Source organism: Antennarius striatus, chromosome 10, assembly GCF_040054535.1.
Source record: "Antennarius striatus isolate MH-2024 chromosome 10, ASM4005453v1, whole genome shotgun sequence".
Lineage (NCBI taxonomy): Eukaryota > Metazoa > Chordata > Actinopteri > Lophiiformes > Antennariidae > Antennarius > Antennarius striatus.
Window position 1 is genome coordinate 13005768 of NC_090785.1, and position 16733 is coordinate 13022500.

The 16733-nt window shown below is 42.1% G+C and overlaps 1 protein-coding gene across 1 annotated transcript; it reads left to right on the forward strand.

Moving 5' to 3' along the window:
• The first annotated feature begins 1290 nt into the window (after positions 1 to 1290).
• Positions 1291 to 12673, forward strand: reep2 (receptor accessory protein 2). Its single transcript, XM_068325747.1, has 8 exons — positions 1291 to 1463; positions 5802 to 5874; positions 7307 to 7383; positions 7924 to 8044; positions 8171 to 8284; positions 9007 to 9187; positions 11046 to 11212; positions 11390 to 12673. Exons 1-8 carry the CDS (start codon positions 1432 to 1434, stop codon positions 11459 to 11461), a joined length of 837 nt encoding a protein of 278 aa, XP_068181848.1. The 5' UTR covers positions 1291 to 1431; the 3' UTR covers positions 11462 to 12673.
• The last annotated feature ends 4060 nt before the right edge of the window (positions 12674 to 16733 follow it).

The following is a 16733-nucleotide window of genomic DNA, read 5'->3' on the forward strand; positions in this document are numbered from 1 at the left end:
AGTCTACCTGTGTGCTCCTACCACCACTCTTATAGGTCACGCTATGTTCCTGCCTCTTCTGGAAGAAAGTATTCACTACAGCCATTTCCATCCTTTTTGCAAAGTCAACTACCATCTGTCCTTCTGCGTTCCTCTCCTTGATACCAAACCTGTCCATCACTTCCTCATCACCTCTGTTTCCTGCACCAACATGTCCATTGAAGTCTGCACCAATGACAACTCTCTCACTTGTAGGCATGCTCTGCATCACTTCATCAAAATCCAACCAGAATTTCTCCTTCTCCAGCTCACATCCTACCTGTGGAGCATACCCACTAACAACATTGAAAATCACACCTTTAATTTCTAGCTTCAGACTCATCACTCTATCCAACACTCTTTTTACCTCCAGGACATTCCTAACAAACTCCTCCTTTAAGATAACTCCTACTCCATTTCTCTTCCCATCTACACCATGATAGAACAACTTGAACCCTGCTCCTAAACTTCTAGCCTTGCTACCTTTCCACCAGGTCTCCTGGACACACAGTATGTCTACCTTCCTCTTCTGCATCATGTCAACCAACTCTCTACCTTTTCCTGTCATAGCTCCAACATTCAACTTCCCTACTCTTAGTCCTATACTGTTGGCGCTCCTCTTCTCTTTCTTTGTGCGAACGCACTTTCCTCCTCTCCTTCTTCAACCAACAGTAATCCAATTTCCACCGGCGCTCTGTAGGTCAACAGAGCCGACGGTGGTCGTTGTTAACCCGGGCTTCGACCGATCTGGTATGGAAGTCATAGGTTTGAGTCGCATCTTTGATTTGGCAAAAGTTTTATGCCGGATGCCCTTCCTGACGCAACCTTCTGTATTTATCCGGGCTTGGGACCAGCACAATAAGACACTGGCTTGTGCCGTCTTGCGGCTACATTATATTTTCAAATGTCAATATGTAAAAAAAGTAGTTTTAATAAACATGCAAGGTTAGTTTGTATAGCATGATTTATACATAGAAGAACCAATTTTAGATTGATTAATACTCCACAAAAGCAAAAGTAAACAAATCACTTTGTTTATTATTTCCATACTATTAATTGTTTTTGATTGTAAATTTCACGTGAATGTGATTAATTTGTAATTAGTTTTTTGTGAATAAACGTGTTTGCTGTTAATGTGGCCGTGAGGCACTCCGTGCTGGACACCATCTGAACGTGGACGTATTGGGGGCCGTGGCCCTTTAAGAGCTGACCCCCCGGCAGCCTGACGGGGCAGAGCGGAGCAGCTGGAGCCGGAGACCGCAGCGCCTCCTCGGATGCTGCTGAACTGACCCACCTGACTCCACGGTCACATCACAACAAACCACCTCCAGGAGGGGAATGGGGGGCACCTAGCCCGCTAGCTCACCGACTACATTTCACGGGGTGGCGAAGAAAGGCTGACGCTCCACAGAGATGGTATCGTGGATGATTTCTCGGGTGGTGGTGTGAGTATTATGGGATGGGCTGTTAGTCTTTAACCGTTATGCTAATCGGCTCCTCCGAACATCAGCTGATGCTAGCTCCGTGTTTCTGTCATTCATCTGATGTTACACGTCACGTTTCATGAGCGTTATTTAGCCGCCGAGCTCACTAGGCGTTTAGAGCTCACCAGGCTATTGGAGCTCACCAGGCTTTTAGAGCTCACCAGGCTTTTAGAGCTCACCATTTACTGCTTTTCCTTCAGGATGTAACGTCACAATAATGCAGTACAGTATTCATGTAGCATCTGTTAGCCGCTGATAGCTAATGTATGATGGCCAGCTAGTGCCCCCGCTTCACAGGTGACATGTAGGCATTATTGACATACTGAACATCCCGCATCACTGCAGACGTGAGAGGACCCCAGTGTGTTTGCAATGGCTGGATACGGTCTGCTTGATTATGGGATGCATCTCATTTCTATATGGCAGCATGCATTGGGAAAATTAGCGGGCCAGTTCCTGTCCATTTGTCTAGATTTAGATCTAAACCCAGTTCTTGAGTTCTGGACTGGTCCAGACAACAGGCTCAGGTGTTAGATGACACGTTCAAAACTGCATACCCACTGCATGTTTATTTCTTGTTTGATCATACATCATGTGTGCATTACAGCAGATCAGGCCTCAGCTTCCAGCTGCATTCACCACATCATTGTGGATGACTTAACTAAACCAGCAGCTTCCGTCATCCTGGACACTAAAGCAGACACTGTTGTCTTACTGCACTAGTGGAGTTTCATCTGACCTGTCACCAGTGGACACACTGATCTGTCGCTGATGCTGGCCATTTGTCATAGATTTAACAAGGCAGTGCTGAGGCTTGGTGGTGACTTTGTACATTTGCACAAATCGCATCAAAAAGGTTTTCTCCATTCACATAGTACAAGTTATCCTTAAAACACACCAGATATGTGAATGTGTGCACCTGTATGTAGTCTGTGACCAGTGGAAGAGCTTTCCTGAGATGGGAAGCTCTGCATTGAGGCAGTGAATCAAGCTAGATTTTCTGATGATTCCTCACACACATTTAAATTTACTTAATATCAACCAATTTTTAAAGGCACACATTTCCATATATCTTCAAACCAGCAGTCTTGATTTACATTTGCCAACTAGAGTTTGAGGAAATATAGCAAAAAAAGTATATGTTTTACATTTCTTCGTTTGTTTCATTAAGGTTCGGGTCTGGATCATAATTTGAATTTTTTTTACATCCTGCTTCATAGTGGTGATGTATTGTAATTGTCAGTGTTTGTGTGTTCGTTTGTCTGTCCGTCCCTTCGTCTGTTAGTCCACCAACTATCTTCGCAACCGTTGCAGATAGAAAGATGAAACAAAAAGCACATTACTTGGGCGGCTAAGGGGATGAAAATGAGATGATGACCTTGACCTTGAGAAAACTAGATCAAGGTCAAATTTCAACTTTTGTTCACTCAGGAACCGGATCAGATAGAAAGACGAAAGAGGCCAGTGTGAGTAAACCATAGATCAAAGCAGCAGCTTTGAGCTATGATCTATGAAAGTAGGTCAGAGCACCAGCTGTGATCTTTGACCTATGCAAGTAGGTCAGGGTAAAATTTTGATTTCAGGGTTGTCGCAGGATGTTGCAGTCTGTGACTGCCTTGTTTGATCTTGGAGGTTCTTTGAGATTGACATCAGTGTGTGTTGGGTAACTATACAGTAAAATAGAGGGGAAGAGACAAAGCACTGCTATCAATATGCATCTGAAAGATAGTGTATTCAGGGTCATTTAAATGGATTTTGTGTGTTTCTGAAAGTTATATCAATGACGTAGATCTAGAAATAGAAGCTAAAGCTGTTGTTATCGAAAATCAGATTTTTTTTCATCTTAAACTTTATAACTCGTATCTAAATCACGATTCTAAATCCTAAAAGTAGGTTTACGTTGCATTATTTAATTTGGCACAAAACCGATCAGAGAAATGCAATGTCATCATGGTGACATTACCAGTTTGTCTGCTCTGACAAAGTTATGGTGGTTCAGGAATGAATTGCTCTCTGGTTTGTTCTTAAGCTTGTTGTGATTTAAAGCAGCTCATTCTGTCTGCTCAGACTGTGCTGTCTCCCCATCTCCACCCCCACAGTGCAGAGAAGCGAAAAACTGATGAAATTATCAACAGTTGAGTGATCCAAAATATCATCAGATAGACACAAAAGATAACTGTAGGACAGAGATATCATAACCAAGGTTTATTCATGGATTTTTGTGTGCAGTAAGCTTCACCGTCATCTGACCTAGCATCACTATTGTCTACCATAAAAGCCAGGGACAGCTCTTACAGTAAATACACTCCACGATATTATCTTTAGTCTGAACTAAATCTCGCCAAATAAATCGATTGTTTGCAATGATTGCCTTTTGTTTTTGTAACGATATCCCAGGATGGTGGATCAGTCTGTAAAGTTAGCCGGACTTTTGTAATCATTTTAATACTGTGGTGATTGTTGTGATCCTTTTATGAATGTTATATGGACAGTCATGGTCTCACAATCTGTTAAAATTAAGATTAAAAGAATTAATACAAAGTCCCTTCTAGCTACCTTTTAATAAGTTTTGTAAGGGAAATGTAATATTATGTATCTGTCTGTCTGTCTGTCTGTCTGTCTGTCTGTCTGTCTGTCTGTCTGTCTCTGTCTCTCTCTCATATATATATACTCATATATATATATATATATGTGTGTGTGTGTGTGTGTGTGTGTGTGTGTGTGTGTGTGTATATGTATATTATATATACGTATATCAGTGTGTACAGGTCCCGAACACACAAACACACACAGGGGTCCTGTACACATGCAGGGGGAGGTAGAGTGGTGGGCAGCTCCTGCTTTGGTGCACCCAAATGAGCAGCTTGTAAGAGGGACGGCGGCTCGCTCAAGGGTGCCTCGGCAGTGCTCCGGAGGGGAGCTGACACCTCCCAATGTCAGCTCACACTCCAGGTGTTTTTTGGGTGGGAGCAGGAATCAAACCGCCGATCTTAGAACATCGGACGATCCGCTCTACCACTCCTTCTTTTCTGGTGCTTATTAGTTATTAGCTGCTGGTAATCACTCTTCTGTTTAAGTGTGTCAACCCCACAATGATGAGTTCTTCAGCTCTGCTTTTACAAAACATATCTGAGCTGTGGGGGAGGGTGAAGGCAGAAAAGACTGAGTCATGGTATAAATATAAGACTTGTTGGAATCACAAGACATCCTGAACAGTAGAATGCTGTGTGGATGGATGTTTGGAGATGAATATAAAGTAACATTAAATGGAATACCCAAAGAAAATGAATGTGTCAGTGGGAAAGCCTGGTTGATTACATTTTAGCTCGATCAGCTTTTGATTTTTGAATGACTGCTGTGTTCCTAAGGTGTCTTGAATGACAGGTGATCTCCAGGTTTAGCTGTGATGGACTGGATGAAACCTTTCACACAACCAATGGAAATGTCAGCTTTTCTCCAAAAGCTCTTGTCATATATACATCAAACTGCCTCTTTTTGGACAGTGTTTTTATGAAAGAATAATTATCTGTCAGTACTTTCTAGAATTAGAACATGTGAATCTGTAATTTAACTACGCAGTGTGTTCAGTGGGTTTCTCAGCTGGAGGATGGGATGCCCTGGAGCCCAGGAGGTGAGCGTGTGCAGAAAGAGGCTTGGTGTATCTGCAGTGAGGTCTGCCACGACTCTCCTTGGTTATCCGTTCAAAGATGAGGGATGCTGCTTGGATGACAGAGCACTTCAGACTCCGTGGCAGAAGAATTACTGAAATGATGATGTAATAGAAGATGCAGCTGGGAATGCAGGCCTCACTGTTAGACATTCAGTTTAGATCAGTGTCAGCTGCTGACTTTCCAAACTCTTTTCCCCTCACTCGGCTTTAAACATCTTGTTACATCAGCACAAATCACCTACAGTTGTCCAGGATGCCACATCAGAGACGCCGCCCTGTGAGCACAGTGTTCGCTCTGCTCTGACCAACACACACAGTGACTCGCCTCGGAAAACCTTTGTGTGTTTTTCCACTTTGTATCCCGGCGGTTTTTCTGGTTCCTGGCACTTCCTTACGTATTTCTGTAGTGATTACTTGCCCAGTGTGTTTTGACAGGATGCTGTCTATCAGCTCAACATGGCATCATCATTCACATCAATAACAGACAGGCTGACTTTACTTTATTATTAAGTAGCCCGATAGTTCCTGAGGTTGTATTCTGAACAGGGACTTATTTGTTAGCTGTCTGGTCTTCTGGCTCCATCCCATTCCTCTGACCTTGGCTTCTCTGTTCCTCTCCTTTTTTGCAGCCTTGCCTTTGGGACGCTCTATCCAGCCTACTCTTCATACAAGGCTGTCAAAACGAAGAACGTGAAGGAATATGTGAGTACCACCTCTGGTTACAACCGTCACAGCCGAATGGAGTTGACCCGTCAGCTATGTTTGGATTTTAGGATTTTTTTTTTTCTGAGTGGTTTTTTTAAGGCTATTTTCTACACCAGTGCTTTAAATAGATTTGGGATATACAGTAGGTCAAACATGCTTGTGGCTTTATTGAATTGAATTTGGAGGGTAAATAAAAAATAACCCTAATTACCCTGCTTTATGCTAGAGTATTCAAACTAGCTCTTGACTGATGTTGGGTTCTTTTTGGCTAAATCTAAAAGTTTAGATGAGAACATAAGAAAACAAAGGGCAGGTTTAATTATGTCTTTTATTCTGCCTTATTCCGCACTCTTCTATTCTTTTTATTGCCAATAGTGAATTTTACATCAGATTTTCTGTAATCCAATCTTACTGACATTCATTGACAATTAGAAAATACAAACTTGACTTTGTGCATACATTTGCCTAGAATTCCAATCAACCTCAAATCAACCTTGTATTCTGTAGAATTTAAGATTGATTTTAAACCTGGATTAAAAAAGATTAGGTTTGATATAATGGAACTCTGGTTTACTGGTATTGTTCTATTTAATAAGGGCAAAGAGCCACTAAAAACAGTTTTGAACACATTTACCAGTGACTACTTTGCAACATAACACTGAAGATGAGCTTTGCTGGCATTATAAAATCACAGAATACTTTATTGAACACATCAAATAAGGTGTTAATGAATGGAAAATGAAATAACAACTGTTATTAGTGGAAGAATCAGTAAATTAATTGGGGTCCTCCCCAAGCAGCAGGAGATGGCAGATTTGTCTCACTCTTCCTGACGGGTTGCTATGACAACACCACCCCCACCACAGTTACTCCACAGCCAATGTAGTGAAAAGAGGGAGGGAGGGAGGAAGAGGAGGAGAGAGGAAAACATTTTTAGAACCAATGTTTTTATTCCTCTTTCCTTTTGTTTGATGTTTTTCAAATTGTTTCAGCTTCATGTGTTCAAGTCTCTGAAATACAATCTCTGCGGCGCTGTTCTCCTTGATAAACACTCAATATGTTTGATTATTGATGGTGAAACAGGGCTTGTTTCATGAACTAATGAGAACAATGATCTAAACGCCTGGTTTTGATCATATTATTGAATTTGGACGACATCCCACGTTTCCTTTGTCTCAGAGGTTAGCCATGCATCCTGATGAGGTCTGACAGCACAGAAACATATGTTGTTTCTGCACGGCCACGTCTGCTGAGCCCCACGTGTCTCAGCACGTGCACACTGGATGCTGTGGGTTTCATGTCCTCTATTTCATTTCATTCATTGTGTGTGTGTGTGTGTGTGTGTGTGTGTGTGTGTGTGTGTGTGTGTGTGTGTTTGTGTGTGTGTGTGTGTGTGTGTGTGTGTGTGTGTGTTTGTGTGTCCGTCCAGGTGAAGTGGATGATGTACTGGATTGTATTCGCACTGTTCACCACAGCAGAGACGGCCACAGACTTGTTCCTCTCCTGGTGAGTCATGGTTACCCGTAGCTAGATCACAATAAAGACTTAATGTAATAAAAGGTTGACAACTGTTTTTGTGTAGCATCATGAAGTACAACTCACACAGTTGTTGTCATTACTGAATGTCATTATGAAGATAAATTAGCGCTGTAGTAGCAGCGCTTGTTTAGGTTGGTTTTTCATCTACCAACAAATAGACGAACGACAAGTGCAACATTCTGTTGTCATGAAATACAGGAGGGGAAAGTCTAAAGTATAGAACCATCTTTTCTAGAGCTCTGTGATGTGAAATCAAACATCCCAGCCTTTGTCCCCCTCAGGCTGGTTAAACTATATTCATCAACTTTTGATGTGATCTTTCTGGTTCTGACCGTGTGAAACGGGTAATAATTGGTTTTCTGTATTGGCAGAAAGAAGAAACCCGTGCCCATCCCTGATAAGAACAATGTATTACACTCGCTCAAACTGTGCTTTCAAACTCAGTTTACTCTGTCATCTCTTCCACTTTGCACTTTATCGATGGTCTAACTGTGGTTCATCACACAGGTTTCCATTTTACTTTGAGCTGAAGATTGCCTTTGTGATCTGGCTCCTGTCTCCATACACCAAGGGCTCCAGTGTTCTCTACCGCAAGTTTGTTCACCCCACCCTTTCCAACAAAGAGAAGGTAGGGGTGTCCCTTTTAAAAAGTCAGTAAGTCACTCTCACAAATGTAAGCTGGTTTACAATTCTTTTCTTCTGTTCTCCAACTTCTTCCATCACTCTTTCCTTTGACCATCATTCCATTAATCAGGAGATAGATGAGTACATTACACAGGCCAAAGACAGGAGTTACGAGACCATGATGAGGTTTGGAAAGAGGGGTCTGAACTTGGCAGCTAACGCTGCAGTCACTGCAGCATCCAAGGTGAGCGGTGTCCTCTAATGAATGTAATCTAATTCAGATTTGAAAAAAGTTGAGTTTGTATCCAGTGAGATTCTCCACCGATCAAACGACGATGAAACGACGAAGCGTGTCCTTGCACTTGTGATTGTTAATCAGTGCAGCATGTAAGCGTAAGTGGTTTCACAGCAGCCTAGTTGTAAAAACAAACTGGAAGGAGGTTTAAAAAGGGTTTAAATCTGGGTACGTTTATATTAGCCTACATTGTAGCTTGCTTTTTAGTTGAACATCTGAACCTCTTCTTCTTCTTGTGGTTGTTGCTGCCTTAGCATCGTGTCTTCACATGCATGGTGCCCTAAGGTCGAGAAAAAGTCAGATGTCATGTGATTGGCTTCCCCGTATGTCCATCAAGTGACGGAATGTATGACTGGCTGATGTCAGTTATTTTAAGGTCGTGCATGCTACTAGAACTACCGTCGTGATCGATCACAATCGGCCTATCCTGTTTTAGATGATACAAAATGAGCTCCGTACCGATTCGTGGGTTTTAAAAAGCTTAAATGCTCAGTAACACAACTTGTGGTGTAACAAATTGATGTAATCATGGCCGCCTAAAGTTCAGCCACTGTTTCATCAAATGTGACAGCAGGTAATTCTAAGTGGTGTGTGGATAGATTGTTCCTGTAAGATGGGCGTGTTGCAGAAGTATGATCTTTGGTCTTTGTGGTCTTGCCTGTCATACTCAGGGACAGGGTGTGTTGTCAGACAAGCTGCGGAGTTTCAGTATGCAGGACCTGACTCTGATCAGCGCTGACGATGAACTGGTTCTGCACACCACAGACGCTCGCACCAGACGGGATACTATGGACGAGATGGGCTCGGGGGCCAGCACGCTGCCCCGGGCCAAAAGCACCACCGCAAGGCAAAGTAAGACCAGGACAAACACACGTCCCACCCTAGTTCATCAGCATTACGATGACATCTGTGTAAGCACATGCACACAGGGTCAGTCATCCAAGTGGAGTCATGCTCTAAAGCACATGTGTCAAACACAAGGCCCAGGGGCCAGATGTGGCCCGCGAGAGCATAAAAGGTCAGTGTCTCAAAATAAAGAGGCCAAAAGTACGCTTTGAGGAAAAACTACGTTTCCCACAATGCAGTAATTAAGCCCATTTTAACACTGACAAAAATGTTTTGAACAAAGTTAATGTCCTAACTTGTCCATCCATCCATACATTCATCCATCGTCTAATCAGTGCTTTATCCGCCTTAGCGGGTCACAGGGAGCTGGAGCCTATCCCAGCTGATTTAGGGTGTGAGGCGGGGGAAACTCTGGGCGCAACGCCAGTCAGCCACACACAAAGACAGACAACCATGCAAGCTCCCAGTCTTAGAGAATAATTGGAACGGCCAATTAACCTGAAGCACATGTTTTTGGAGGTGGGAGGAAGCCACACAGATACGTTGTGTTTGATGTTATTTTTCTTTATTCTCTTGAATAGTTTGATCCTTGATGGAGTTCTATGGGTTTAATAACCTGACAACAGAAAACAAGCAAACATGTTTGTAATGTTTGTAACTTGAATAAGTAATAAATTCACGAGTTAATTAACATTAAAGAGTAGTTACATTTATGTTACATTTATTTTACATTACATTAAGCCACATTTAGTTACATTTATAAGTTATATCTGGCCCTTTGAGGACAGAAATTATGCTCATGTGACCCTCAGTGAAAATGAGTTTGACACCCCTGCTCTGAAGCATGGCAGGATGGCATGAAAGAGGAGGAAAGTTGTTTATTTGGGGGTAAAGCATGTGATTCCTGTGGGTTGGGGGTCTGGGAAGGAGAATTCTTTGTCTCACTAAACTGCTGGCTGTGTGGGATCTGCAAGCTGTGAACTGAATACAGAGAGGCAGAGCCAAACAATGAGCAACAGGCAACTTGACCCTTCTTCAGTTTTATGACAAAGAAACCATTGGCGACAAAGTACAAACTGTATATCGTCTAACTTCTGATTCAGAGCATTCCATAGTTTCCAGTCTACATTCAATGATTAGACCAGTCTGATTATAAGTCGCCACACTCAGTTAAAGAAAGGAATAGTTGTATTGTAATTATAAATGAAAGACTTTTCAATAGAGCAAATTTTTTCGAAAACTTTAGAAATTATAATTTTCAATGATTTCAATGAATTAAAATTTAGTGATCACCCCTTGATCTGAATTATTGTGATTTGTATTTTGGCATTATTTCATCGGCCACATTAATAGGAAAAAGATCGGCTTTAACAAATTTGCAACTTTTCTATTCTGAAAGTCCTATTTTTATATTTTCTGCACCGTTCTGACCCTCGTCTATGCGTTTAATTCATCTTGTAACTCCTGTACAACAAAGTTTGAATGGAGTAACAGCAACTCTTGAGAAAGTTGCTTGGTTTTTTTTTTTGTTTTTCTCATTTTTAATATTATTACTGCTGCACCAGAATCCCTTTTGGATCCAGATTGCTGATGGCAGCAAATAGTGATCACATGATTACAAAGCCCTGCTGCTGGTGGTGTGGGTGTTCTGAAAAATACACCCTTTGGATTTTATATTGTTCCTGCATTCCAGTAGCCTTCATCCAGATATTTTAATAGTGACTGGTAATGTAGCGATAGTGTTGTCATTTACTCTCACTCAAATAAATGCTTTCTTTTGTGCTTTAAAGTGTCACGGAGGGTTCAGCCTGTTGCAGAATGACTGCCATATTCATGTTTGTTTTTTGTTTTTTGTCCAATCCAGCGCGCTCGTCAGCAACCGCATCCCTTTCTGATGATGTGTCATCCCAACATAGTTCTGACCAATCAGATACAAGGACTGAACAATCTGATGAAGATGTGGCAGAAAAAGCTCCTAAACGCACCACCAGTATAAAGGCAACCAAGAAACCTGCTGCTGCAAAGACAGAGGTCACTACACACACACACACACACACACACACACACACACACACACACACACACACACACACACATACATGCATTTTGTAATACAGTTATTTTGTGTCCTGGGCTAAAACATTTTTGGTTGAGGTCTGATCTGCCGTTCTGTCTCTCTTCTCCCCTTTGTCACCCCCCCCCCTTAAGACTCAAACAAAGACAGTGAAGAAGGCCACAAAGAAGAAGACCACCACCAACAATGCAGAGACACCACCATGAAGCCTGCTGTCCACGTCCGCCACCTGCTCCAGTCACAGCCTGCAGACCCTTCTTCCTGTTTGGTCGTCATAAACACACACACCCACACACACAGACACTGTATATACATCCTGTGCTGCATTTGTGTCACTCTAGCTGGTATTTAGAGCAAAGCACGGGTTTGGTTTTTAGCAGTATGTGGCCCCCTTTAGGTTGTGGACACTTCTTTAATGTTTACCGGGTTGTGTTTGTCCCATTGTTTACTTTCTGTGAACTCATGTCTGATTTTTGGTCGTTCCTAAAATATTATTTTATCTAAAGGTTAGTGATATATTGATAAATGCTCCTCTAGGCTTGACATCTTCAGATATTGGCTCCAGAGTCTTTTCTGACTGAAGAATGAGGGGCTGGATATCTGCTTAATGGCCTGCAGCGACTGATCGCTATCACCACAGCCCATATCACGTCTCAGTTTACACGACTGTTTGTGTTGCTTCTTGATTTTTTTCTTAACTATATTTTTAATAGTATTTTAGGTTCCTGGAGGAGTTTGTCTTCCTCTCATTAAGATGACTTCTTAGTGAGTGTGGCTTTGGGTTCAGGGCTCTTATTGCATCTCTCTGTTGTCTCACAGCATTTAAATGCGACTTTAAAGTTCCATACAGTCCTGAAGGAGCAGCATGTTTAGCTTTAGGTTAGTTATCCTTTGTCTAAACTCCACTGGCTCCTTGTTTGAATTCAACTGTGATCATTTATTTCCTAACCTTTCTCTTTGCTAGCTTTAGTTATAGGATACATTTATGCATATCCAGCCCCCATGTGGTAATAATACAGCGTTAGAGGCACTATGAATACAGGTTGTTGGTCTTTCTGTAGAACCATTCCTGCTTTCACCACAGTGATGTCGTCTATGGTTTTGTTCAACATTAGAACATCGTGTCACAGCTCTATACTGTTCCTTTTATCCACCTGCGAGTCCAATCTGTCCTAAAGGCTATGATAATGTGAGACAATATAGAAATAAACCTAAACCAGCAGCAGGAGAGTGTGAGGAATCCATCCATCACCCCTGTGCTGTCGCGCCAGAGACGAGTTTGTGTCAGGCCAGGATGGATGTTTGTGAACACGAGACGTTTGTCCTGAGATGCTCTGGTCGCCAGCTGCTGCTTTGGACCTGGGTTCTTCTGAAACATGAGGTTTTAAAGCATGAGACCACTGGTACTGCTGTTTATAATGACACCAGTGTGAATCAGTGGGGGGGCGGGGGGGTCAAACCTTGTCTCAAACACTGGCAAACGTAATAATATGTAAACACAGTGTAAATAGGAACCCTGACTGTACATGCAGTAGGAGCTTTCTTGCCTTATTCATTCTCTGGGCTTCAATACATTTACCCTTTGGAATTAGTTTTTGTGATTTCTTTTCATTGTTTTTAAATGCCTATGATTGACAGACTCCAACACTATAAAATTCTATGGGTAGAAGTGATTTTAGTGTTTACTTCTTAGTACTCTAAGAGTTTAGGTTGTCTCAAACACAAAGGCTTTGTTCTTACACATCCTGTATCTTATCAGACTAGTTAATAAATATTTTGGGTCCAAAAAAACATCTTTTTTTCTCCTTGGTTTAATGTTTGCACTGAATTTTAAAAAAATGGCACATAACTAAGACAGTTTCTTGTAAAGATACAAGCCTATGTTTCTGTCATGTTAATGTCATTTTTGGATATTTATTGTTATTTTCTCTGTTCAATCTCAGTATTGTATACGAGGATGTTCATCTGTATGTTTGTGCCAATTCTCAAAGCTCAAAGGATTACTGTGTGTGTGCTGGGACAATGGTATCTAACATGGTCATATATAAGAAATAAAACTACTAATAAATGAAACCAAACCAGAATGTTGCTGTCTGCTTTACATTTGAAGGAAGGAGGGACGTCTACCTAACCCCACCCAACCGAAAGACTTCATGACATCAGCCCAATGATTTTAGAAAACCATATAATGTTTTCTAATTTTCTCAAAGTTTCTCAAAAATAAGAAACCACACTTTGTTCATTTATTGTATTAATGATTTCAATGTGGTTTTATTGCACCACATACACATGAATAACAGTGTAATGCTTGGCATGGATGATAGACTTTTAGTAGCAATGGTAGCAAACCTGTGCTGGTTTAAAGGGCAACCAACAAGTAGTATGGTGCCAAATCACACATTTATACAACTTTTGACTCCACTGTTATCACTCAGTAAACACACCCAGTGGACTTTGGATTTGTCTAAGAGTGAATTTCTAATCTGATGACATGGTAATGCCAGCCGCCCATCTTGTGCACACTTGTATAACCGCATAATCATACAGTTACACATCTGACGGATGGATATAGTTAAAGAACAGCACACAGTGTTTATAGACTCGACATTGGCTCCTAATCGGGGTCAGTTTGACATCATCCCATTAAGTCAAATACATCCATGAACATAAGCATGTATCTGGTGTGCATTTTTAACCTTTGCAGAGCATGTAAGGAAAAACCCAAAACCTAACTGGCTAAGTCAGGGAAGGATGTTCAGCTGAGACAGCTGAGGCATTCAACAGCAGGGCTTTATTATTACCGGCCAGTTCAGAGCTAGAATGAAACTCCATCACCTCCATCTAAACCAGTATGAGGTCTTTGAACTTAGTCAATAATTTCTTAGATAAGTTCTTACAGTTTTCTATCTTCTTACCTTCTCTCAGATCAAACTGAAACTCATTTTGATCTCACTCCTCTTAAACAGTGGCTCAACCATGGACTACAAGGATTAAAGTCCATTTGATGTTTTCTTACGTGTGTTGTTTTATGACCCATCATATCGCATTGGTTACACAAATGTTTCGCTCATAATAAATAAATCACATAGCGAAACATATTTCAATTGTGTCCATTTCTGTTATTGTAACACATTGTCCACCTTGAAAAATTCCACATGTGAAATTACTTAGAAGAATAACCTTTAACTGGACCAATAAACACGACGAACAGTTACATGTGTGTTGTTAGATCCTAAAGATTTCTTCATCTGTAAATATCAGGAGCTGCGCTGGAAAACGTGGTTCAATACAGGCTCTTAACACGTGGTGGCGCTGTCCGCCCAGTAAAGAGGAAGACAGGACAGACTTGGTGCAAGTGGCAACACGACGCCCGACTCAGCTCCGGCCTGACGGGGGCAGCCTCACTCCGTGGGCTCATCGGATGTCAACTGACACCTGTTTCAATTAAAAAGGCCGGAAAAATAACCTGAGGTTTGCTGGAAATTGAAAATTTACTTTAACTAAATACTCTTTTTCATTAGAAGCGGAGCATTTATTTCCAACTACAGTTGAATTTAGAGTCCATTGCCCTATGCCAGCTAAGGTAGGCCCCAGCTCCCCGTGACCCACTACTGCGGATATAGTGGCAGAAAATGAATGAATGAATGAATGAATGAATGACTTCTTGAAGCTTGACTCTTCTCCCAGCTTTTAACCCAAACATTAAATCCATGAACCCACCCGTGTCACGCTGCCTGACCACATCATTCTGCAGGAGGCTGCTGCTCTTTCCACACGCCAAATGTGAGGAACACACCTCTGGACTGCTGATGTAACACATCACCTACACAGGAGAAATGCTTCCTGTGTGTGTGTGTGTGTGTGTGTGTGTGTGTGTGTGTGTGTGTGTGTGTGTGTGTGTGTGTGTGTGTGTGTGTGTGTGTGTGTGTGTGTGTGTGTGTGTGTGTGTGTGTGTGTGTGTGTGTGTGTGTGTGTGTGTCTTTCAGGACATACAATATCAGTTTATTTTAGAGGGCTGGAGGTGCTGGCAGGGGTAAGGACTCAGGTCACAGTGTCAGGACTCCTCTGTCCTGCCTGTCTGTGGTTGACGTGGTGTTGTCAGTGCATGTGTGTGTACACTTGTTCATGGATTTGCTGTGTGTGTATGCATGTTCGTGTATGTGCCGCATGTGTGTATGTGTATGCATGTCCGTGGATGTTCTGCATGTGCATCTTTGAGGTGTTGCGGAAGGGGCCAGTGTGCCACATCCTCCTTCATTGGATTGGACCTCCAGGAGTGAGAAACGTCCCTCTAGACTATCTAACAGGTCAAACAGTTGATATTGGTGCTGCTTTTCTTTCCAACTCTCCTTCCTAGACAGAGCGAGTGTGTAGCTGACATGTGGCCGACGCACAGAGAACTGAACACCGCTCCTGCCTCGTTTGGCTCTGCAGACCTCTTGCTTGCTTTATCGCTGCTTCTTGTATCCTGTCCTGTTATTTCCTCCCATCTCTTTTATCTATTTCTAGCGTCTTTTCCTCTGGTTAGCCAGTACCGTGCTAGAAAGGATTGCAGGTATCCATAGCAACATGTTTGCAAGTATGTGCGTGTCTGAGTGATCTGCCTGTGTAGACAGAATGTGGTGATGACCAGCACTTACCTCGGCACTAGTTAAGCATAGCTTTGGTAACTGAAGGGTCAAGTGAACAGAACCATTAGCTCACGTTTCCGCGTCGTCCTCCATCATCACTTTGTCTATCCCTCCTCTTCTCTTTCTCCTCTTCTCCTTGTCACACTCTTTTCTGACACTTTAACACCACAATGACCTCTACTCTGCACCCATGTTGTTGTTTGGAGTGTTATACCCAGATCTTTGGCGACCATCCCAGAACAGTCCTACATCTTGTCCCTCTCCTCCCTCCCTCGATGGGACCAGCTGCCAGCCAGAGGTGGAGTTTTTGACCTTCATGGTCTCCAGGAATCCACATCAGCATTTGATTAACTTCCCTCAAAATGTTTGGACGCCCGTTCTTGTGCCCTAAAGTGTCTGTAATTAACATTCACACATTGAAGACTGTCTCATGTTGGGCTTTATTGATATCTTTATTCAATTGTGTTGCACATTTGTTCATCAGTTACTGAGGAAGTGTAAAGTATTTCAACAAGTGCTTTACTCCTAAAGCTTTGAAACTGAATTGACTAACCAAAAATGGTTAAAATGATCATGAGGTGATTGATGTGTGTGTGAATAAGGTGATGTTGTAAAAGCAGTTGTCGACTGTGGTTGTTTTAAAAGTGCTTAACAAATAAAGTTGCACCAGGTTGCACCAAAGTTGCACAAACTGCACCAGATTCAGTTTGTGGAGCTCAATGCTGAGCTTCAGTTGTAACTTTATTCTTTTACGTCGCTCAGTTCTCTCTCCTGGAGTCATCTCCAGCTGCAGCCGGCGCCTGAACCAGCTGTGGATCCTTCAGAATTACAGAGGTGCCAAAGCTAT

What these genes read in the sequence shown, in the direction of transcription:
- reep2 (XM_068325747.1), top strand. Translation starts at nt 1,432, where the DNA reads ATGGTATCGTGGATGATTTCTCGGGTGGTGGT. An exon ending in CCCTTTCCAACAAAGAGAAG is followed by an intron (nt 8,045 to 8,170) that starts GTAGGGGTGTCC and finishes TCCATTAATCAG; the next exon opens with GAGATAGATGAGTACATTAC. An exon ending in CAGTCACTGCAGCATCCAAG is followed by an intron (nt 8,285 to 9,006) that starts GTGAGCGGTGTC and finishes TGTCATACTCAG; the next exon opens with GGACAGGGTGTGTTGTCAGA.